Genomic DNA, 21,898 nt, shown 5'->3' with positions numbered 1-21,898 from the left:
AGCACCTGTGTTTCCCACCATGCTCAAATGTCTTCATTTCTCTCTGGGATTCAGTTTGTTGTGCAAGAAGCAGCTAATGTAGCCTCAGTCAGAGGTCTGATGAGCTCACTCCATGAATACTTTGTTTCTAAGCCAAAAGTTTTTGCCACGATTAAAATTTGAATCCTTTTCAGCCCAAAATATTTATTGAGCTTCAAAGAGCTTAAAGAACAAGTTTATTTTCCAAATCACCATCAACATTAATCAGTTAATAAAAAGGAGTGTGCGTGTGTGTCCTTGTTCTAAATAAAGACCAACACCTGCTGCAGTAGTATGTGGACGCTTGAACATGCAAACTTTCCTCGTTTCCACAACACGTGACATATTTTAGCTACAAGGATTTACTCACATTCGCTTTCATTTTTAAAAGAGAAAGATAAACAATGTGCGCAAACCAGTTCTTCCAAACAAGACTGGGAAAAAAACAAACTTTTTTTGTTTGTCCGTGAAGGTTTCATGAACAATGCTTCAGCAGTTAAAGTCTCCAGAAGCAACACTGTTAGAATAAATTCAGACCAATAAAAAGTTTTATTTTGAACTGTGACTCGTCCAAAGGACAATAATAAAAATATAGAGCTGCTAATGAGCATAACAGGTTGTCTTTAAGGACTATCAGGTCATTCAGGGATAAGCGTCCCCTCCCTTGAATGAGCACAATATGCTGTGCAGCGATAAAAAGCAGCGTAATAGCGGCCTTTCCGACTTGTTCAGCAGACCGGAGCAAGTTGAGAGCAGCGTGCTCTATCAGTGTTAAGCGGCTGCCCCCTACTGGTGACAGAGGGCGTTACACATTAAGCCTGAAAGTTTTGTTTCAGAAGTTTTAAAAGCTGATCTGTGACAGATGTATAACTTAGGCTTTCTGTGTGTATAAAATGTCTTTCATCATAAAGAATTTCTATGTTTGCTGTGATGAATGACAACAAACTGAATATATTTGTATTTAGTGTTATTATTCAGACATAAGAGCCATTTAAAGACAGTTTTTCTTTCACGGGTCCTTCAGGTAAACAAAGGAAGACAGATATTCAGTGTTAGCCTGTAAATCACTCTCTGCAACAGCAGTTTCTTCATATGGATGTTTAATAAACAGGGATCATCGCTCAGTTCAGCAGACATCATCAGCTACATAACAGCCCGACACCAACATGACGGCACACGGGTTCAAGTACTGGAGAGGGTTAAGAGAGTGTTACACTGCAGTGCATAGGTGTGGTTGTTCTCAGGTAAATATGTAGTTTTATCTAAAGAACAAAATGCATTTTGAAGTCCATCTCAGCGACCTTTCTCACGTTAATGAAAACACAGTTCTCATTATTGTTCGTTTCTATATTTATCCTCATCTTAAACACAATGTTATGTCCCATGAAATCAAAGATACAGGTTTTCAGATCTAAATGTAAATGAACATGCTCCCTTCAGTTTTCTGTCCTGCTTTAGCTTGGAGGTGAATGCCAGTGGTGCAATCATGACCTGTTATGTGGTCCCTCTGAGGTTCAGCTGGTCAACTAACTACATCCAAGGCTGATGAGTACAAGGCTGAATCAAGACGCTGAAAACTCACATGGCACTGCAACGACCTGGCCCCACATCTGATTATGCCCCATTTCTACTCCTGTTTGATGATGTTGACAGCTACAAGTCTTGATTTTATTATTTTTGAGCTACTACTTTGTGAGAAGGTGGCACAAAGTACAGAAACTCTGAATTCTTGCACGGAAAGACGCATTTTGGCAGTTTTTGCAATTTCCGATTTATAATTAAAGTATAATGGAAAGATAAGTACACAGGATATATGCACCACAAAAAGTTTGACAATATCGGCCTTGAAGTTATCATAATTCATAAAGCTCATTGTTTATCTAACTCTGTCTTTGTGGTCCACTCTTACTGCCGTTGTAGCATTATTTTCAGCCACAGCAGGCAGCTGATTTCAGAGGAGAAAGCTCTGAAGTGTATTGACCTCCTTAGTACCAAAGACCACACAGAGACATTTAGAGACCAGCTTTTAAAAGTAGTGGAAAATTTAGCAGCAAAAGACACGAGAGAATGAACATGGGTAAGAAGCAGGAATAATAAGGCCCCATGAATGTGTCTGTATCAGCTAATCAATCAACCCAAGTCACCTAAACATTGTGCTGGAGAACTCGAGTCAGACTTACTATAGTTTTGTATCTGTAAAAGTACAGAATATCACATCAGTTAATTTTTATTCTTCAGAAGTCTACCTTTTACTTATTATTCTTTTATTTAAACCTATAATGCTAAACTATAATAACCCAGACTCAAGTTTCCTGTGGGTATTTGTTGAGAAGTCTGATTCAGTGGTTTGTTCAGTTTAGACAACAAACATCATTTCTAGTTGTTGTTATGTGGGATTCTTTTCTAAATTGCTAAAGTGACATTCACATATACCAACAGCGCTCCAACAGTTTATCTGCCATCTTGAGATCAGTGAATTTTAAATATTTAGAAGCAGTTAAAAGAAGTCCTCGGCCTCATTAGTGCAGTAAGCAGCAGAGGTAGATAATAAACCCAAATCAACACCTGCAGCCGGTTTATTATTCAAACCGAGTTCACTGAGGTTTGTAATTTGCACTCATTTGTTCAGATTATTACTCCCAGCGCCCGATAGTGTTCCCGTACATTTACATATTCAAACTGGAGGTATCGTATCTTAACCAGTTCCTCTGAGCAGCAGGTAGACAGCAGAGATGGTGATGGCAGTGGCGGTGTAGGCAAACACTGCATTATAAAAATTGGTGGTCCTGATTTGTTCTCCCAGAGTCCTCTGAGTCTCCTCCAAACTCCTCACCACCGCCTCAGACTCAGCTCTCTCTGGTTTCTCGTGTAACAGCGGACCAGCTTGTGTCTGAAGCTGTGGTTTGGTCTCCAGCAGCTTCCTCACTGTTGACACTTCTCTTTCAACTTTCCCAAGCCCTTGTTCCAGTTGTCCTAGTTTTGGCGGCAGGGACTCTAAGAGGGACTCGGTCCTTTGGCTTCCTGTGTGGAGGTCTTTCAAGGCTGAAACAGACACAGAGGGCGAGTGTGGGGCTGTGCCTTCTTTGTCCTGGCGAACAGCGCTCCTCTGTGCGAAGGCTTCACTCAGAGCAACTCTGAGACTGTCGATGAGCGTTCGGAGCTCGTCCTGCTGGGAGCGATGGTTTCCAGCCTGGACTTTCAGGGCTTCCTGCAGGCTCTCTGGACCTTTCTGGGCCTCCAGCAGCAGATTCTTCAGCTCCTGCAGAGGAGACAAGAGAACATATATGAGCTGAAATAACTGCTGTCCTGTTGAGGACCACATAAAGGTAAGTGTTAATTACAGATGGGTGACATATTAAAGGAAAAACCTACATAAAGGAGGCTGGTCCAGTCATTTTTCTAACTTAACCTGTTTTTAAGTACAAAATTGGCCTTATGAAGGCTCTCTTAAAGGAACACGGCAGTAGGTTTTGCATGGCAAACGTTCCAGAAACAGGAACTACACTGCTATTGGGTATGGGTATAGTTCCTGAGAGTTCCTGAGAAAGTCCACCACTTACTCCGTTTCAGTTTTACTCGCAATTTCAACGCTTGTGAACTGTTCTCATTCATCTTTTTCATTTTCTTATTTCTTGTTGGCATTTATAACAGTAAAGCTAAAAACATTAAGAAAAAATATGAGACACTTTTCAAAAACAGGTACAAACTTGGAAAATTGTTGTTAAGACCCAGAGTTTAGGGGAGGGTGTTGGAACAGTGCCAGTCAGGTTAAAAAAAATAAAATAAAAAAATATCGGTGCACTGAATGAGGTCCCCTAGCGTAGCACTCCTCCTCACCTGCAGGCGGACTCGGTTAACGTATGTTGACCCCATGACCCCGATCAGGGCTCCGAGCACCGAGCCAATGATGGACCAGTTCTTGGTGCGTTCCGCTCTCGTCCTCTCCTTCTCGTGGCTTCCTCTAACGGCCGCTGAGAATAAAGCAAACTTCTCCCTCTCTGAACCCTCTGCGTTCTCGTACGCTGTCCGGAGACGGCGCTCCTCCTGCAGTGACAGAGAGGTGGGGTTAAATTCAATCTACTCATCCGACATCATTAATGATGTATGATTGCATAATGTGAACTGTGGTTAACTCAAAATAAAAGCACTTCCACTTCCTCTACTGACCTCAAGCCAACTATAAAACCTAAACCAACAGTTTATGGACCGCGTGTTGTTATGGAAGTCTTGACCTCAATTAAAAATAAATTAAAGATCTGTTTTTAAAATCCACGCCTACTAGTCTCCAACAAACCAGTGATACCCACAGTACGGTATTTTATTTTATTTCTTTTCACTCATGGCAGTAAAGAGAATCTCTGTGGTTTTTGTACTGTCTGTGAGATAAAACAAGGCATCTGTAAATCTGTAGATTTTACTTTGATATGTGGTTTTTGCTATTTGTCCTGCCATCCCTGACAGTTATTTAGACAGCAGTCAATGTACCGTATTATATGAAGCAAATTATTGACTATTTTTCCAGCTGAATGTGTTTATTCGTATGTCTCTTCTTATACAGCATCTCTCAATTGTGTGATTTATTTATTATTAAATGCAGTGAGTCTTGATTGTAGGATAATGTAAGATAATGTTTTAAATCCTTCCTTATGACAAATAGGTAAATTTGCAAAAGAGGGATATAAGAAAACAGAACCTAAAATAAAGGCCACTCTGTTCATTTTTACTGTTGTATTTTACCGTTATTTACGTTCACTGATGCCATATTACTAAAACACATTATATTCTCAATAACTGAATAACTGCTGTTTTGACATGGCTTTTTTATCTCTTAACTCTCTCTCTCTGTCCTCTGACATTACATGTGGCAGGGTGTGTCATTAAAGTGAAACATTTTGGCCACTTTAATCCTATAGTAAAAACCTGACAGTATGAAAGTCCTAATCAGACTTGGTGATCCTCCAAGACCAAAAGCCTGTTGGTTTGCATCAACACTGTGACCTGGGATGGAGTCAAACACCTGTCCTGAATCACTGTCTGCTTATAGTTTTTCTACTTGTGTCTCTGATGATATGATAAAGTTGCTGGTTGACCAGTAGAAAATGATTTGATTTCTATTTTAGGTTAGTGACATTCAAATTTTCACAACTTTACAAATTTAATCTAAATTAAGCTCATCGTCTATCCTTTTCCCAGTTTTAAACAAACAAATCTGAAAAACAAACTACAACAAAAGTTGCATGAAATTTAAGACAATGAATTTTTAATGACTCAAGGACATGGATTTTGTGTATTTTAACAGCTTCCGCTCACTTGTAGGAGTTTGTGCTCCATTGTGGCCAGTTCCAGGTAGTGTGGCTCCTCCCTTGAGACTCTGTCCAGTCGGTCTCTGATCTCCTTCAGCCTGCCCTGCTGAGCCTCCAGGCTAGCATGAGCCTCACGCACTATTCCTCTGGCCACCATGAATGCTGCCTCAGCCTGGAAAACACAAACATCTGTCAGAGAACTGTATAACAAGCACCTGACATTCCTTATCCATTCTATACTAAGTCATGTCAGCACAGACTAAACTCGGACGCGGTGTTTTTACTGACCTCAGTGACCTTTGTCTGAGCTTCGCGGACCTCATTCAGCCCCACAAACTCCTCGTACCTCTCCCACCAGTGGTTCACTGTTGCGGTGGCTGCCTGAGCCGACCTCTGACTCCACTGCCGCCCAAACTCACCTGCATGCTTAAAGATGAAGAGAAGAGAGAATAAAGATGACAGTGTGCAGATTTGCTTTGTCGTGTTTTGTAGTTCTGTTGTTACAGTCAGAAGAAGAGCCTTTTTGTACCTGTAAGACAGCCAAGGCACGCTCCTTCAGAAGCTCTGCTCCTTTTTTCCCTTCAGGAGGGGAAGGGTTGTTTGGAGGTGGTGGTGGTGATGATGATGATGAACCAGGCTGATGGAGAGCACTGTAGGTTCGCACCTGAGTGATTCTGCCAGGCAGCGAGTAGCGGGACAGACAGCATGAGCCATGAGCCCAAAGACAGATCTGAGCCCCTCTGTACCTGACAGAGTAAATATAACATTAACCAGTAATATTTGCTATATTTTTATTTACAATCAAAAATACAGAAACAATGCTCACACCAGTACCTCATTGAGCAGAGCAGCAGCAGTGCAGGTTAAAAATAGTCAAAGACTGACCGTCACAGCAGCCAACACTGGAACAGGCACCTGGGAGAATAAAGGGAAAACAATTTAATTTGATAAACCGTCAGCTGTATAAGATCCGTGGCATCTTGTGTACGCAGTCAGCAGGGGGTGTGCCGTTGTATAAGACAGAACATCTAGTAACATAGAGTTTCTTCAGATAATTTTTAAACCTCCCAGAGATCCTGCTTAGTAGTAGTGGTTATAGACACGCTTTCAGAGGCCATTCAGGCACTGTGAGAGCTTAGTCTGCCAACCTCACCAGCGCTGCACTTGTCACAGATTCAGTTCAAAAAATGTATGGATATCATTTTTAAAGGGGCAGTGGATCCATGATTTGGTGGTCTGGGAATCATTACCTCCAAGGCTGAGGGGCAAGTTCTCAGTCTGGAGAAGGGTGGACTGCCTGCTTGGGGTTGGAGATAATTGTTACTCCTAGTGCAAAGATTAAAGCAACCCGGGTCTTCCTCAAGTACTGGTGAATTATGAAGCTGTACCAGTCTGTTACAGTCAAGAGAGATATGAGCTCAGAGGAGAAAATGTCAGTCTGCCTTCTCCTATGCCATCTAAGTTTGGGCACTGACCAAAAGAATAAGATGATGGATCCAAGAGGTGGAAGAATGCCTGACTTCAGACTTATAAACAGGGCGAGGAGCTCAATCATTTGAGTGGAGCTCAGGGTACAGCTGATGCTCTTCCACATCAAAGGGAGTCAGCTGAGATGGTTTGGATATCTGACTAGGACACACCCTGGATTCCTTTCAGGGTAGGCGTTCAGGATAATAGGAGGAATTCCTGCTACAGAGTCAGCACACACTGGAGACACTGGGAATGCCACAGATTCCAAATTTACGAAGTAACGGTGTATTCACGCTGAATCTTAAAGACTTACAGGCGATCCAGCCTTGATGAAACATAAGGACAAAGAGAATACTGTCACTCACTGATGAGTAATGCAAATTAAAGGGCTAAAACTGAACCCCTGCTTGTTAATAAATACTGTGAAATGTAGGACACCTCAGTATCCTCCAGAGGTTTGGGCAGCATTGCCTAGCCTGCTAAGCTTTAGAAAGTGCATGATTGGATTTCTTTAAAATTTATAAGACTAGATTTTTCTTTTGTTTTAGACATTTAGGTTATATCCAACGCAATTGTAAAACTCAAAATAAATAAAAGCACACTCAAAGAAGAGGTGAAAAATAAAATCTGATAGTTAACTTCACATTTGAATGAAGTAGCCAAATTTAAGTCTAAAATACATGGCACACATTTACCTTCCACAGCTGGTGGCTTCCTGACCACATAAACCGCTACTAAATGTACAACCTGCGGAGGAAACGTGACACATATGAACTCTGTGCTAAAAATGATCGTATACACAGCGAACTCACATCCTGCTAACAGTGAACGACTCATACCTAGCCAGCTACCGACTAGATGACTTTTCGTAGGAATCACCTAGCATAAAAATTAAAGGAGATGTGGTTTAATAGGCCTACTTTGTATGAATTATATCAAGAGTACTTTTCCACCAAGGTTAGGTTCCACCTACTTCTTCCTAGCTAGCTCCATGTTGCTCCATGTAGCTACCGGCTAGTTGACTTTTCATAAGTTTTACACTGTTTTGGGACTCCGGTGATAGTGTTACTTACAAAGCGATATAACAGAGTAAACATACCCGTTTTCTTCAATGATGTCAGTGCACGCATAAGACACGAATTACGTTTCTTTAGGGTAACAGCATTGTAGCATATTGATGTCAAGAGTTTTCTTTGAGACAGGCAACAAGCAGGCATTCTATTTCCGGTTCACCGGGGTCCTAACAGCGCGGATTAGCGAGAAGTACCAGTTGTATTCGCAGCAAACTTTATTTTCCTTTAAATTATATACCAAGCTGTAAACATGTCTGGAAGAGAAGGTGGGAGATTATTTCATTTGAGATTTATCTGTAAAATCTGCTCATCTTAAAAGATGCTGGTGATTTTCAGTTTAGAGCGTTTTTAGTTGGCTAATGCTAGCTGCCGCTAAAGATAACGTTTTCTCCGACCAATCTGCATTTAAAATCTGCCATATTACGTTTTTTTCTGTTTTGGGATATACATACGGAAGGTAGAAGATATTTTCAGATCATTTCTAAATTATTGGGACTGAATGGAACATTCGGCTTATAAACATTCTCTCAGGCAACAGATAATATAAACGAAATCTTTAAAATTTATATATATATTTCTTCTTCTTTCTTAGAATAACCCTTGGTGGTAACTAAGGTTTGTATTCGAGGCTCAGGCTTTCGCAGTCATCTGACTGCCATTTAGCTTGAAGCAGATTTTAAAGAGTTTGGGTTTATTTTTTTCCAAGCAACATTAAAAAAAAAAGTAAAGAACGCTGTGTTATTTGATTGACGTAACTTGGATCATATTCCTTCGTGTAATGTTTCATTTTTATTCACTGACTATTGTTTATTAGATCTTGCAAATTTATTTATATTTTGTATTTTATTTTAATAAGATAATGAAGATGAAATTGTCTAGACTTTATCAATTTATTTTAAAGAAAAACGTTCAGACATAGTCCATTGTTATAGAATATATAGGGTTTATTTTTCACTGTTTTTATTTGTATATTTTAACTTTGTGGATCTGTTCTTTAAATACTTTTGTCTAGCTTGGGTTTTCATATTTTGTATCTACTTAATTTATTATTTATTCATTTACTTTTATTGTTCTAAGTTTCATTTTACTGTCATTGTATTTATGTATCTATGTAAATTTTATTTCTCAGGAGGTAAGAAGAAACCACTGAAGGCCCCCAAGAAACAGAACAAGGACGTGGATGATGTATGTATCTGGTCCTTTATTCCCATCACCATAGATTGTATAAAACATTTAATAACAAGCCTCTAAATTATTTGCATCCCTTTGTAATCAAGCTAACATGGACAAGAAGCCATTCACATTGCATCATTGCGATATTTTATACATTTAGTTTTTGTTTATATTTAAAGTAAAACTGTTTTAACAGATAATTTGATACATAAGCTTTGATGTATGGATCATTTCGCTAACCCTTTCTGTTTTTTGTGATCTACTTTGTAATTTTATTAGTTTTGTTTTAGGAATTTTTCTTTATTAACCTGTATTATTACCCATCAAAGGAACACTGCTGAAAATTAGAACTGGTGATAAAAATGTATTCCTTAATTTGGTAACAAAATCAAATCAAATCATGATATCCATATCATGGCGTTACACAACCCAGTGTGATGTCTTCAGCTGTCAGCTAAGAAGCTGATAAATGGAAATCATATGAAATATAAATTTTTGTTATTTGACTGAAGGGCAGAGATATTTAGAGGTAAATGTCAGCTGTTGCCTGAAATGAGCTGAACATAAGACAGAAGCGTAGGAAAATTTTAAATTGTATGTGTCTCTGTAGGATGATGTAGCCTTCAAGCAGAAGCAGAAGGAAGAACAGAAGGCCCTGGAGGCGTTGAAGGCCAAAGCATCAGGAAAAGGACCTTTAAGTAAGAGCTGTGTTTAGAGTTTTAGTTTTAGTTTGTATTTGTAAAGAACCATGCACAAAAACAAGAAGTGAAGAAATACATAGTACCAGATTCATCTACTGCTGCAACTACTGCTACATTGCTCATTTCAGTTTTCGGGGTTCACTTTTTGCAATTTTCTAAGTTATTCCAGTCCATAGACTGCTTTCAGATATTTGACAACTTGTTAGCTTAACCTTGAGATCCTAATTTGGGCATTTCTTACCTTGGCTACAGTGAAAGCCTCAGGTTAGCCCTGCTGTTTCACTCTACAGCTTGTGGTTTCTTTGCAGGTCAGGAAACTGAAACACAGCCCAGACTTGCAGCAAATTTAGCCTAAAGTAGACCTCACTACTCTCTGATGTTTGCATCCCCTTTCAAATTTAAATAGCTTAGACTTTGTTTATGCTGTTTTGTTTTGATTTCAGACTTTTAGTTATAAGCATGCATGCCTTTGCAGTGACCTCGCCTTTCAGAAAAATGTAAAATTATGTTATTGTGTGAGAAAACCTCTAATTTTAAAGTCTTTCAGTCATCAATATATTTTCAGACTTGAGATTTCACTGGCCACAGCTGTTGCTGCAGTTTTAATTAGATGCTTTCTGACATCCAATCTTTTTGTTTGCTTTCTCTCTCTTGCAGCTGGAGGTGGCATCAAGAAATCTGGGAAGAAGTAAAACCTGAGCTGCTGATTTTTTTTTTTTTTTTCTTGTTTGCTCCTGGTCTTGCTTCCTTCGTCTTTTTGCTGAAAGACTACAGTTTGTTTTGCTCTGTAAAAAAATAAACAGCATCAAACTCAAAACCTGCTTGGGTGCTCAACCTTCAGTGGGGCAGTACAGGGAATAAATTTAACAATGTTATGTTTTCAAGGACAATGGCCCTCCAACTGTGATGTTTCACTCATACACACAGATCAGCCACAAATCATTATTGTGTGGAAGCATTGGCAGTGGATCTCATTCTGCCCATTGAGCCTGCTCAGATTGGGTCTTGGTATTTTGGAGGCCAGGCCAACACCTTTGTATTTCCTAAGCAGTTTTTGCTTTGTGTATAGTTCAGCGTCCTGCTGAAGGAGGCTGCTGCCATGCACCAATGTTTAGGTAGGCGATGACATCGTGTTCTAATGTTGTGGCTGATCAGTGTATATTGACCAAGATCTTTAAACCTAGTATAGAAATGAAGGCCTGCAGCTTAAGATGTAGGAGGAGTGTAAAGCTAATGTCCACTGCATTTTGTCTCCATGTGAAACTGTCAAACACAAACCAGCCCAAGTCCATGATTTTTGCTATCTTGTAAAGAGGGAGATGCCAATAAAGTTTTTTTTTTTTTTTATTATTATTTCTTGTTATGGTTTGTTCTTTTTTTTAATTTGGTAAGAAATCACTTAAAGCTCAATTATCAGGCTGTGTTTAAATTAAAGTAATTAAAACAGTAGTGATGATGCTTTATTTGAACCCCCTTTTAAAATGTCTAATCTGTTTCTAGTTTTATTAACTTAAACAATAACAGCATTTTAGGACTGAAGAGACAACTTTTACAGAGTTAGAGAAACATTTTTTTTTTTTGTCACCAAAAACATTGACCAGCAACAAGCGTTGTAGTCACATACAGATGAAACAAAAAGGTGCATACATGCTTGTAAAATTTAAATGTTATTTTTCCATAATATTATACATTTTTCCACTCATTAATACTTTTTATTTTGCAATAGAAACTGCTCTCAAAGTATGTATATAAAAGATGTCGCTTTTGGAGTTTGAAAGTGAAGCCAGTGCATACATGCCTGAAGTATTCTAATAGCCAGCAGGGGGCGACTTTTCTGGTTGCACAAAGAGAAGCGATTATATAGGATTCTAAAGGAAAACACTTTCTCGTTTCTCCTTTTTTGACCTTGGTAAATATTTTAATGAGTTCATGGACTCAGTTGCTGGTTTCAAGTTTCACTGAACACGACATGATGTTTATTTTGTAAATTATGGTCCCCATTACTGTCTAAAAGGAGGAAGGAGCAGGCTACGCTACAGCCTTTGGTTTCACGGTCAGATCTACCGTGTACTTATGACTTTGGTAAGAGTGGTAGCCAATACACTTTAAAAAACAGCTTGAAAAACAGCACTTTGTAAATCAATGGATGATCTCACAGTGGCACAGTTTCCACCTTAATATACAGTCTTTGAAAGCTACAACCCTGTTTATTAAACCATGAGTTAGACACTAGCTAACAATTATAACTAATACTGAGAGCCTGAGGACAGATGTTATCGCTGCTGCATGAATTCACCTTTCAAATATTTACATCACCTCTAAGGTAAGTCTTATTGTGGATTTTATTGTCCAAATAAATATAGTACAAAATGTGAAAACACAGAATAGAATAGAATAGAATAGAATTCAACTTTATTGTCATTGCACATGTCACAGGTACAGGGCAACGAAATGCAGTTTGCATCCATCCAGAAGTGCTTTAGTGATATAGATATATTACAATATATATTAGCAATAATATAGATATGCAAGTATATTACAGAAATGGGTCTATTATGGTATGTTATAATGTACACGGTATGAAGTATGTTGTGAATATTCTATAACTATAAGTATGTACAGGCTGTAGTGAGTACAAGCTATGTACAGGATATGAACAGGATATAAATGTGAAAAACTATACAGAATATGAAATAAATAACTATACAGAAATATGAGATATACAGCTATACAGAAATGGGAACTATGCAAGTTGTAAACAGTTGTAGGGTTAAAAATTATTGTATGTACAGAATGATTATTTACACAGAGCTATACAGTAGTGCAGTTAAGATAAGTGTGGGTGTGGATAATTTCTACAGAGGCTATATAAAGTGCTAGTGGTTGTGAGTGGTGGTTCAGTCCATGTTATTATTGTGTGTTTGAGGGTACGGTTGTCCATTGTGGGTGTGTGTATGTTCAGTCCATGTGTTAACGTGGGTCAGATGTCAGGAGGCAGAGTTCAGGAGTCTGACAGCTGTGGGGAAGAAGCTGTTCCGGTACCTGGTGGTCTTAGTCCGGAGGCTCCTGTAGCGCCTCCCAGAGGGCAGGAGGGTGAAGAGTCCATGTGATGGGTGACTGGGGTCTTTGATGATTTTCCCAGCCCTTTTCAGACACCGCTTCCTGTAGATGTCTTTTATGGCAGGAAGTGGTGCTCCGGCGATGCGCTGGGCAGTTTTCACGACCCTCTGCAACGCCTTCCGGTCCGAGGCAGAGCAGTTCCCGTACCAGACTGTTATACAGTTGGTCAGGATGCTCTCGATGATGCAACGATAGAAGTTCACCGGGATGTCTGAGGACAGGTGGTTCTTCCTCAGAGTCCTCAAGAAGAAGAGGCGCTGGTGAGCCTTCTTGACCAGCTTGGAGCAGTTGGTCGTCCAGGTGAGATCCTCGGAGATGTGGACTCCCAGGAACTTGAAGCTGCTCACACGCTCCACAGCCGTCCCCTTAATGTGGATGGGTGGATGTGGGTCAGCATTCCTCCTGTAGTCCACGATAAGCTCCTTGGTCTTCTCGGTGTTAAGCAGCAGGTTGTTTGTGTCGCACCACTCAGCCAGACGATCCACCTCCTACAGTACATCCACCTTAAAATCATGATTTTAACATTTATTTCAAGTGTGCCGTGCATAAAAAAGCATAGCTGCATATTCACAGTCAGTTAACCTCCTAAGACCCGAACTCTTCCACGGCATGCATTTTTAATTTCTCTTTGATATTTGGGCATATTGGGGCCCAATGAATGTAAAAACGAAGAATTACCAGATTTTTTTTTTTTTTACTTTATTTTTGTTTTTAAGAAAAATGAGAGCCACATATGAGGATATTCGTTTAAAATTTCGATAGAACAGTAGCAGTATAATGTCCTCGTAAGTGGATATCAGGCCCTTGTAGAGCAAAATTGAGTATTTTGGTCTAAATAACCCAAAATGTGATGTCCACATATGTGGACGCCAGATCCTAGGAGGTTAAGAGTAAACACGTCTCCTGTGCTGACTGTGCTTTACAGTGCATTAATTCTGAACCTCAGTTCCAAAGGGTATTTTGTCCCCTTGAGGACATTTGTTAAAAATGGAGGGGGGAAATAATAAAACATAATTCCAGCTTTGACTTCACTGGTGACATTATACAAAATTTTGTATAATGAAGAGGCACTTACCATAATTAAATTTACTTTGTGCTGAAGAAAATAAAATCTTGGTTCAGTCAAAAACAAAAAAAAATGTGTTAGTGATATCAGCAGTCATTAAAATGAATTTGATAGAAGCAGGAGTCCTGGAGGTTGCCTGAGGTACATTAAACCCTGGGACAGCTTCTGTCACAAACAGTACAGATAAACACTCAAAGTGGGCCTGTAGATGATGAATTAATGTTTACAGACAACAAGGTGGACAGATCAGCTGCTTGGGTTCAAGCGTCACGGTTCATCTTGGCCAACTTCATTTGGAGAATCTGGATCTCACAGCATGATCAGACATTTTAATGAGAGCAGGAGTCAGACCTGCAGGTCCTTTACAGTTTTCTAAGGTGGATATGTGTGTGTTTGCTTTTATACTAGTTATTACCTCAGTCAGGATGTTAAGGACCTCAGGGTCTGACACTTTGCTTCTTCCAAACTTCTGGATGTTAAAAGATGCTATTTTCATGATGGCTGCAAAAAGAGCACAAGACAGAAATACTTTTGGCATGTTGAACATGCATAAACATGTGCTGTCAGGATAACTAACTACCTCACAGTACATTTGTGTGGTCAGTTTATTAAGATAAAGCCTACTTAAAAAATAGTTCTTTGTTTTGTATTTCTGCTATCAAGCCAGTACTCTGGTGCTCTGCTGAGAGCGGCCTTATTTTACTTTTCCAATAAGCTCCCTAATTCTGTTTAGCTCTAAAAGCATCCAAACCTTTTAGCAAATTCAGTTCTCAGTTTCTTAACCTTGATACTTTTACTTCAAGTGACAAATTACGATTGGTGTGAAGTATTCTACATCAAAAAACTGGAATCCAGAGGAGCTCAGGATTGAGGAACGTCCAGCTAGATATCAGACATGAAAGACTTATGATTTACAAAGTGAAGAAATCAAACACGTGACTTCAGGCAGTGGAAATGACAAAATTAAAACTTTAATTGTTTGGTAGAAAAGTCTAGAAATTACAGGCATTACAACAAACAAAAACTGACACTGAGACAGGTGGGGAACAGGAATCAGGTGGGGAAAAAGAGGAGACGCAATGTCAGTTATTAATAAATGAAAATGACCCCAAAAGCAAAAACAACTCAAAAACCCTGTAAAGAGACAAGGGACCACGACAAAAAGACCACCACTCATTTCTTGTTTCAGACACCTGCTCAACAATATTTATTTTACCCTTTACCCCTATTTATTTTAAATGCAATGACCAAGCAAGGGCGTCGATTTGGCATGGACGGAGGGGACATGTCCCCACCAATAATTTGATCGCTTCTTGTAAAAAAAACCCAAACCCGATAGAAAGAAAAAAAAAGATCTGTCAGCGTCTCATTCACCCAGCGGTGCAGAAAGAGTTAAATTACGTTCTCTACTTTGTCACTCATGTGACAAATATGGCCAATGTGATTGGCTGAGCCTTTCAGGGAGCTCTGTTTAGTTTCAGCAGCGGCAAACCTGCGCTGAGAGGAGGACGGTAGCAAAGAGGAAGAACGTGCATATAAGAAAGTATTTTTCAAAGAAACCTGTAAGTCACTTAAAGCCAAGCTCACTCATAAAATGTGTCCATCATAATAACGTTACAAGCTATGCTAGGCTTTGGCCCACACATCAATCTAAAATTGTATGCAACCATGAATAACGTGTTTTGGAAACTAACTGCACAACAGGCAGCACTATTACTTATCTCAGTCTCAGAGCAACATTTCTAATTTTGATTGAAACTGTCAGAAAAAACGGCAGCCTCGAGCAAGCCAGGATATTAGTTTAAAGAGGCTGTTAAATTATACGTCTAACGTTAAAATGTTGGTGGCACTGACATATTCATAGGGTTAATTTTTGAGACAAAATATCATGAGGTAGTCATGATTTTGCAAATATTCCACCTTGTAGTGCAGTTTGCACTACAATTGTTAGGCTGCTGATGTAAATTGATTGATTAGTGTAGATTTGACAAAGAATCTGAATTGACATGTCTCACTTTTTATATGGCACGAATCAATGTGTTATTTTATCAAGAGGCAATATGTCCTAGTGCAGTCAGAGGGGAAAAGCCAGGGCCAAAGGTGAGGCACATCAAACACAGAATAATAATGTTGTGGTCATCTTAGATGAGTTTTATCGACAAAAACCACCAGTTCATTTAGTGTTCTCTTAGTGCTAATGTATAAGAGAAGTTGGTGTACTATAACTGAAGTAATCGTGTTAAGATAAGATAAGATTACCTTTATTATTCCCACACGTGGTATATTTGTTTTGTCACAGCAGAAAGTGGGCAGTGCAAAGTTATATAGCAAAAATTAGAGTACAATAAGTATAATATACTGTACACAACTGTACAGAATAGAATAAAATAGTAGAATAAAATAGAATAAAATATACATTAGGATAAAAATAGAATACAAATGTTATATACAACTGAGTAAAAATACAACTTACAACGTCTTATTGCACATGTGTGTGTTTGATCAGCTGCAAAAATCTTTGTGGTGGAGTCTGACAGCAGTGGGGAGGAAAGACCTGCGAAATCGCTCCATCCCACATTTAAGTCCTTAAAGTCATATTCTTTATTGTCTTGACTGTATTTGAAGCTATTTTTATTTTTGTATGATACCTGATTGATGTGGAATGTGGCTGAAGTAAACTAAAGTCTAAAATACTTAGTCATTTGTTTAGTAGTAATTTAACATTATATAATTCACATATAAAACTATGAATTGTAATTTTAAATGGTTTAATAGCATGTAGAATAGCATATGTAGGCAAGTATATTTCTCCTTTTTTTTTTTATCAAGAAACAAAGACGAAAAGGAAAAAAAAAAGAAACAGGGCAGGGTTCAGTGGTTGAAACACCCGTCCCCACCAATGCCAAAACCAAATCTACGCCCTTGTGACCAAGGTGTGCTAACACCAACAAAGTATCTACTGTAACCCAAATAATTACCTCTCCTTAAACTTAGCCTGGTTGTTTTTTCTGCTAACCTAAAAGAGCACTTAGAACGTCTTTTTGCACAATCGGTTAGAAGGCAGGTTCAAATATTTTCAAGGGTCATTTTGCTTGGTTTGCACTGATCATGTGTGGTTCTCCCTCGGTCCATGTGGGTTTTCATTGGGGACTCTGGCTTCCTTCCTTCATCTCTAAGTCATGCATTCTAAATTAACCATGCACATGTGACTGTGAGTGGTTATCTCTCTTTGTGTTGGTCCTGTGATTACAACCAAGCCAGAGCGTACTCTGCCCCTTTCCTTACAATCCTGAATTTGATAAGTAAATTGAATAAAATCTATGGATGGTTTGTTATTTCTGTTTTTACTGCTCTGTGTAAGTTCACACTGATATTTATAATTCCTGCTGGACTGTTAGAGATATGTGTCTGCTGTAATTAATTAGCTGTGATTTTCCTTACCTGACTTTAACACTCGCTGACTTTGATCTCTTTTATACTTTGTGTTTTTCTTGCACTTTTGCCTTAATTTCTCACATTTTGCCCTCTTTCATGAGCCACAGTGTCCCACCTCTATTTAACATTGTTCATTAAAAGTTCAGTGTTCTTAAAAAAATGTTATATACTTATGTTATATAAAATTTTACATAAGAACAAGACAAAACACAGGAAAGACAAGATAAAGGAAAACGGTTTGAATTTGCAAGACAGAGCTTGGTTTCAGTTTTCCTATTACTCTTCCTATGACATGTTTGCTTACATTATGTGGCACTCTCCAAGCAGTGTGACAGGCTCCTTTAAGTGAAACACACTGCTGGGTGGGCGAAGCTCCACCTCTAACCTTGATATCCTCAGAACAAAAAACACAGGAAATGTATTTCTCTCAGTTATTGTTCACTGGAAGAGAGGCTCCAACTGAGAGAAAAGGGGAAATGCCGACCAAATAATTCTTCACAGCTTTCGGAGAAGTAAACGTAACACAGCATTGTGATCCTGCATTTCAACCTGCCTTTAACTGAAGAAAAACAAGCAAAGAGAAAGTGAAAGTGAACTTCCTCCTTTCATGCTCTGCACTGTAGCTTTTTACTTTCACCTGAGAACGAGAGAATGGCTTATAATCCAGAGAAGGACCTGTCCTGTCCTGTCTGCCACGACATCTTTGATATTCCTGTCGTCCTGGCATGCAGCCACAGCTTCTGTAAAACCTGTGTGGAGACCTGGTGGAGAGACAAACCCATAAAAGAGTGTCCGGTTTGTAAGGAAAGACCTTTGCTGGGTGAGCCACCAGTTAGTTCAGCCTTAAAGAACCTGTGTGAGGCCTTCTTACAAAAGAAAGATCAAAATGCTTCTGCAGGCTCTGAAACTGTTTGCAATCTGCACCATAAGAAACTGAGAGTCTTCTGCTTGAATCATGAGCAGCCAGCGTGCCTTGTCTGTCGAGATTCAAAATCACATCTCGGCCACAGCTTCAGACCCGTCAATGAAGCTGCAGAAGATCACAGAAAGGATCTCAAGGAATCCCTGAAACCTTTACAGGAGAAACTGAAAGTGTTTGAAGAAGTTAAAGAAAAGTTTGATGAAGCAGCAGAACACATTAGGGTCCAGGCCCAGCAGACAGAGAAACAAATTAAGGAGGAGTTTAAGAAGTTGCATCAGTTTCTACAAGATGAAGAGGAGGCCAGAATCACTGCTTTAAGGGAGGAAGAGGAGCAGAAGAGTCAAATGATGAAGGGGAAGATTGAAGGTCTGAGCAGAGAGATAGCAGCTCTTTCAGAAATAATCCGAGCCACGGAAGAGGAGCTGAGAGCCGAAGATGTCTCGTTCCTGCAGACCTACAAGGCTGCAGTGGAATTAATCCAGCAGTGCCCTCTGCTGGATGATCCAGAGCTGGTGTCAGGAGCTCTGATAAATGTGGCCAAACACCTGGGCAACCTGACCTACAACATCTGGAATGAGATGAAGGCAATAGTCTCCTACTTTCCTGTGATTCTGGATCCAAACACAGCTCATCCAGAGCTCATCCTATCAGAAGATCTGACTGGCGTAAGATCTGTAGAGAGGCATCAGCTTCCTGACAATCCGGAGAGGTTTGGCTGCTATTGCATTGTCCTGGGCTCTGAGGGCTTTAACTCAGGGACCCACAGCTGGGATGTTGAGGTTAGAGATTCTACAGGCTGGGTCTTGGGTGTAGCAGCAGAGTCTGTACAAAGAAAGGGTGAAATAACATCTGGACTTTGGCGGATAATGGGGCTAACTGAAGATAAATATGCAGCATGCTCCCCATCACAACAGACATTTATTCACCCACTGAAGGAGTTCCAGCGGATCAGAGTTCATCTGAACTGGGACGAAGGAAAGCTGTCATTCTCTGATCTCGATACTGACACACACATACACACCTTCATACACACTTTCACGGAGAAGCTGTTTCCATACTTCATCAATAAGAAAGAACAGCAGCTAAAAATACTTCCGCTGAAGGTTTCTGCAACAGTAAAACTGCTTAACCAATGAAAATGATGGGATTATCAAATATTATAGGTCATTTTATGTATTCAAAGATCATTGTACTGTTTTCTTTGTATGGAAAGCATTTCTTGACTTCTGATGAAGCTAATATTGAAAGCATGCTAATGTTACTTAACGCATGCTTTAAGATTTTGTACTGAGTTTCAATAGGTCACATCATTTTGTATGGTATGTTAGGGTGGGAAAGAAAAAAAGTCTGTTGAATATGATGTTAATTACTATGATGGACATTTCACAATAAAAATCCACCATATTTCATATTTCTTTCAGTAATATTGTATCCAATGTAGGTTAATTTAAGCGACTAGCTTATTTGGATTTTGGTATGTATGCCTCCTGGTCTACTAGCATTTTAGATAGCAGCTAAATTGCGAAGTGCATGTCTGGTAGCATTGACAATTTTTAAAACAAAAATTTGGGCGATAGCAAATGCTTTTGGTTTGTTTTTGTTGTAAAATCAAAGAATTTTTCATTATAAAATGTTTTAATATTTGTTTGTGTTAGTTTTATAGTGGCTCAATATTCATTTCATACAATACAGGGATGGTGTCTCATTTTCACCACAAAAATCAGTATTGGCTAATACTGAAACACTTTGTGGTTCAAGTAACTTTACAATTGTCCATCCATCCGTTTTCTTCCACTTATCCAGGTCAGAGTGGTGTTGTGGTGGGGTGTATGTTTGGCTCCACCACAACACCACTCAGCCAATGCTATACACTAAGTATGTAGCATTAGCTTATGAGTTTGCACCCTCTACGGTTCTCTGTTCTGTAATTTCCATTTATGTATTTATTCTATGGTGTGTGTTTCCTATAATCTCTCATGTATACTGTATGTCTTGACAAGTGTGTGTATGTGGTGGGGCTGATGTTACATACTTATATAAATATTGTCATGAACAGCAGTCTGAAGACAAACCAGACTTGTGGTTGTGGCAGGAACATTTCTTATATCTCATGTTATATCATTACTGTATAAGCAATGCAAGCTTCTTTGCTAAAGCAATGGTAGCAAGTTTAACTGTAAATAAATATCTGTACCTGTTTTAAAGAGCTTCGTGGTGTTTTATTTATTTATGTATTTATTTATTTTATCAACCAATAATTTTCCATTTATAGGCTTATCTTTTATTCAACTTTTTCAAGAATCTTTGCATTCCAGTGATAAAATATCCAAACACAAAATCCAAGAAGGTGAAGTAAAATTCTGGCAGAAGAGATTACTTCTTCTTCTTTGGACTGCTCTTTTTAGAGATCCTCACAGCAGATCATCTAATCCTGTCACTAGCACCCTCTTCTATCACACCACTGCTGCTGACAGTTTCAATTTCTAGTTTTTCCAATTCAATTTTTATTGACAGACTTTATGTCCATAGTCCCAAAAAAAAAAGAAAAAAAGAAACAAGACAAAACACAACATATAAACCTTAATAAAAAAATATTAAACATTTGTAAAAATATAAAACCATAATATACATAAAATACACAATTACTTAGAAGAAATCAATAAATACACAAACACTTCAGCCAGTGCTTCCTCAGACTAGATGAGTAACTGGAACCACTCACCGTCGGATCTGTGAGTGCTAAAATTATACTGTTACTAGAGCCATCCAGTTGTTCCCTAATATTGAACATCAGATTTCTTAAACGTGCTTTAAAAGTCCAAACACCCACAGCTACAAACATCTGACTGGCACTACCGCCTCTAGGTATCCTACGAAGGATTCTCATTGCATCATTATATGCAACATGCAGGTTCTGCGTGTCTGTGAAGGTTCTCAGTCATCCAGGTCATCGTAGTCTAAGGAGCTTGGAAAGAAAAGTGTCTGGACTTCTTTAAGTTGCTTGAAGACGTTTCACCTCTCATCCGAGAAGCTTCTTCAGTTCTAAGGTGACATGGTGGAGAGTCCCAGATTTAAACCCCGTGGGAATATTCCCCCAAAGAGGGACAAAAGGACCCCCTGATGATCCTCTACCTAATCACATGAGCCAAGGTGTGAAAACGGGTGTGGGTCACAATCAGCCAGGGTTTCGGGTGAGCTCATTGTGAAACCTATTCCCACCCTATCATGTGATTTCCTGAGGTCAGATGGCCCAGGGTGTGAGTGGGAGTTAAGGCGCCTGGGAAGGGATCTCAAAACTGGATTATAGATGGCAGACAGTTGGTGTCGTAAACCACCGCCTCTGTTCAAAGATGGTCGCTCACAATGGACAAAAATGGCTTCTTTCACTCCTCTTTCAAACCATCTGTCCTCTCTGTCCAAAATGTGAACATTGGCATCCTCAAAAGAGTGACCTTTATCCTTAAGATGCAGGTGGACAGCCGAGTTTTGTCCTGTGGAGGTGGCTCTTCTATGTTGTGCCATGCGCTTGTGAAGTGGCTGTTTGGTCTCTCCAATGTAGAGGTCTGGGCATTCCTTGCTACACTGTACAGCATACACCACATTGTTAAGTTTGTGTT

At 39.3% G+C, this 21,898-nt stretch overlaps 3 protein-coding genes across 5 annotated transcripts; 2 read left to right on the top strand and 1 right to left on the bottom strand.

Moving 5' to 3' along the window:
* Positions 1-1,105: 1,105 nt before the first annotated feature.
* On the bottom strand, positions 1,106-8,027 carry ccdc51 (coiled-coil domain containing 51). 3 transcript variants are annotated; one of them, XM_005453605.4, is made up of 9 exons: positions 7,765-7,837; positions 7,631-7,670; positions 7,487-7,538; positions 6,156-6,236; positions 5,851-6,067; positions 5,610-5,747; positions 5,329-5,493; positions 3,856-4,062; positions 1,106-3,277 (listed from the first exon to the last, which is right to left on the bottom strand). In XM_005453605.4, the coding sequence occupies exons 4-9, from the start codon at positions 6,158-6,160 to the stop codon at positions 2,714-2,716; spliced, it is 1,296 nt and encodes a 431-aa protein (XP_005453662.1). In that variant the 5' UTR covers positions 6,161-6,236; positions 7,487-7,538; positions 7,631-7,670; positions 7,765-7,837; the 3' UTR covers positions 1,106-2,713. The 3 variants fall into 3 exon arrangements, with proteins under 3 accessions (XP_005453662.1, XP_005453660.1, XP_003448478.1); XM_005453603.4 differs by lacking the exons at positions 7,631-7,670; positions 7,765-7,837 and adding an exon at positions 7,891-8,027 and having other exon boundaries at positions 1,256-3,277; XM_003448430.5 differs by lacking the exons at positions 7,487-7,538; positions 7,631-7,670; positions 7,765-7,837 and adding an exon at positions 7,891-8,018 and having other exon boundaries at positions 1,256-3,277.
* Positions 7,998-11,187, top strand: tma7 (translation machinery associated 7 homolog). Its single transcript, XM_013273290.3, has 4 exons — positions 7,998-8,130; positions 8,994-9,049; positions 9,648-9,735; positions 10,396-11,187. The coding sequence occupies exons 1-4, from the start codon at positions 8,115-8,117 to the stop codon at positions 10,428-10,430; spliced, it is 195 nt and encodes a 64-aa protein (XP_013128744.1). The 5' UTR covers positions 7,998-8,114; the 3' UTR covers positions 10,431-11,187.
* Positions 11,188-18,010: 6,823 nt separating this feature from the next.
* Positions 18,011-19,417, top strand: LOC100712203 (nuclear factor 7, ovary-like). The gene has a single exon (XM_005453606.3). The coding sequence runs from the start codon at positions 18,011-18,013 to the stop codon at positions 19,415-19,417; it is 1,407 nt and encodes a 468-aa protein (XP_005453663.1).
* Positions 19,418-21,898: the final 2,481 nt, after the last annotated feature.

The sequence above is a fragment of the Oreochromis niloticus genome, linkage group LG5 (assembly GCF_001858045.2).
Source record: "Oreochromis niloticus isolate F11D_XX linkage group LG5, O_niloticus_UMD_NMBU, whole genome shotgun sequence".
NCBI lineage: Eukaryota > Metazoa > Chordata > Actinopteri > Cichliformes > Cichlidae > Oreochromis > Oreochromis niloticus.
This window is presented reverse-complemented; position numbering and strand designations above follow the sequence as displayed.

What these genes read in the sequence shown, in the direction of transcription:
- ccdc51 (XM_005453603.4), bottom strand. An exon ending in GTGCCTTGGCTGTCTTACAG is followed by an intron (nt 5,748 to 5,850) that starts GTACAAAAAGGC and finishes TTCATCTTTAAG; the next exon opens with CATGCAGGTGAGTTTGGGCG. An exon ending in TGGAGCACAAACTCCTACAA is followed by an intron (nt 4,063 to 5,328) that starts GTGAGCGGAAGC and finishes CTGTCACTGCAG; the next exon opens with GAGGAGCGCCGTCTCCGGAC.
- tma7 (XM_013273290.3), top strand. An exon ending in AGAACAAGGACGTGGATGAT is followed by an intron (nt 9,050 to 9,647) that starts GTATGTATCTGG and finishes GTGTCTCTGTAG; the next exon opens with GATGATGTAGCCTTCAAGCA. An exon ending in ATCAGGAAAAGGACCTTTAA is followed by an intron (nt 9,736 to 10,395) that starts GTAAGAGCTGTG and finishes TCTCTCTTGCAG; the next exon opens with CTGGAGGTGGCATCAAGAAA.
- LOC100712203 (XM_005453606.3), top strand. Translation starts at nt 18,011, where the DNA reads ATGGCTTATAATCCAGAGAAGGACCTGTCCTGTCCTGTCTGCCACGAC.